We start from the raw sequence: 590 nt of genomic DNA, 5'->3' as shown, positions 1-590 counted from the left end.
TTAAACCATTTTGATTACTAGAGTACATTAAAGGTCTTGAAGTGTCATGTAACCCAACAGAAAGAGTATGAAGGAGTTACATGGAGAATTAGCATCTAGAAGTAGCAATTACTAGGACTTTAAAAGATCACTCACAACATTCATTGGCTGGTGAACTCTACAGAAGGTAAATCTGACAATTCTTAGCAACAGTATGTTCGCTATCATCCTTACAATACCCAGTAAACATATAGTTAATACACCATTACTTACCTAACAGAGTGGCTGTAAGTAACCAGCAGATGCAACGACAGGACATTCTTAGAAGGTAAATAACTATTTCGAACTCAGGGACTTCAAATGCTCCAAGTGCTCAGAGAGAGGGAGGAGCCAAACACAACTCACTAAACAGAAGTTTTAAGAGTGGAGAAACCTGTTTAAGAGTACTATAGGACCAGCAATCCATTTACAACTATTACATCTGTATATGGCGTGTTCATATTTACATTCTCTGATTTTGTATTAGTCATGGCCTAATTGCTTTTCAATAAATTTCAACCAATGTATCTGATTGCATGTTTTTTTACCTACAGTATTTTGTCAACATTAGG

General features: G+C 35.9%; 1 protein-coding gene across 1 annotated transcript in view; it reads right to left on the bottom strand.

The window, feature by feature from the left end:
- The window catches only part of LOC108793906 (5-hydroxytryptamine receptor 3A-like), a 25,340-nt gene extending 25,042 nt beyond the window's left edge, over nucleotides 1-298 (bottom strand). The window contains exon 1 of the mRNA XM_018564860.1: nucleotides 253-298. Coding sequence (XP_018420362.1) covers nucleotides 253-298 — 46 coding nt within the window. The remainder of the gene's footprint in view (nucleotides 1-252) is intronic.
- Between the last annotated feature and the right edge of the window lie 292 nt (nucleotides 299-590).

This window comes from Nanorana parkeri, unplaced genomic scaffold, assembly GCF_000935625.1.
Source record: "Nanorana parkeri isolate BGI_ZX_2015 unplaced genomic scaffold, ASM93562v1 scaffold790, whole genome shotgun sequence".
Lineage (NCBI taxonomy): Eukaryota > Metazoa > Chordata > Amphibia > Anura > Dicroglossidae > Nanorana > Nanorana parkeri.
The sequence above is the reverse complement of the archived record's forward strand: the minus strand, read 5'-3'. Positions and strand labels throughout refer to the sequence as shown.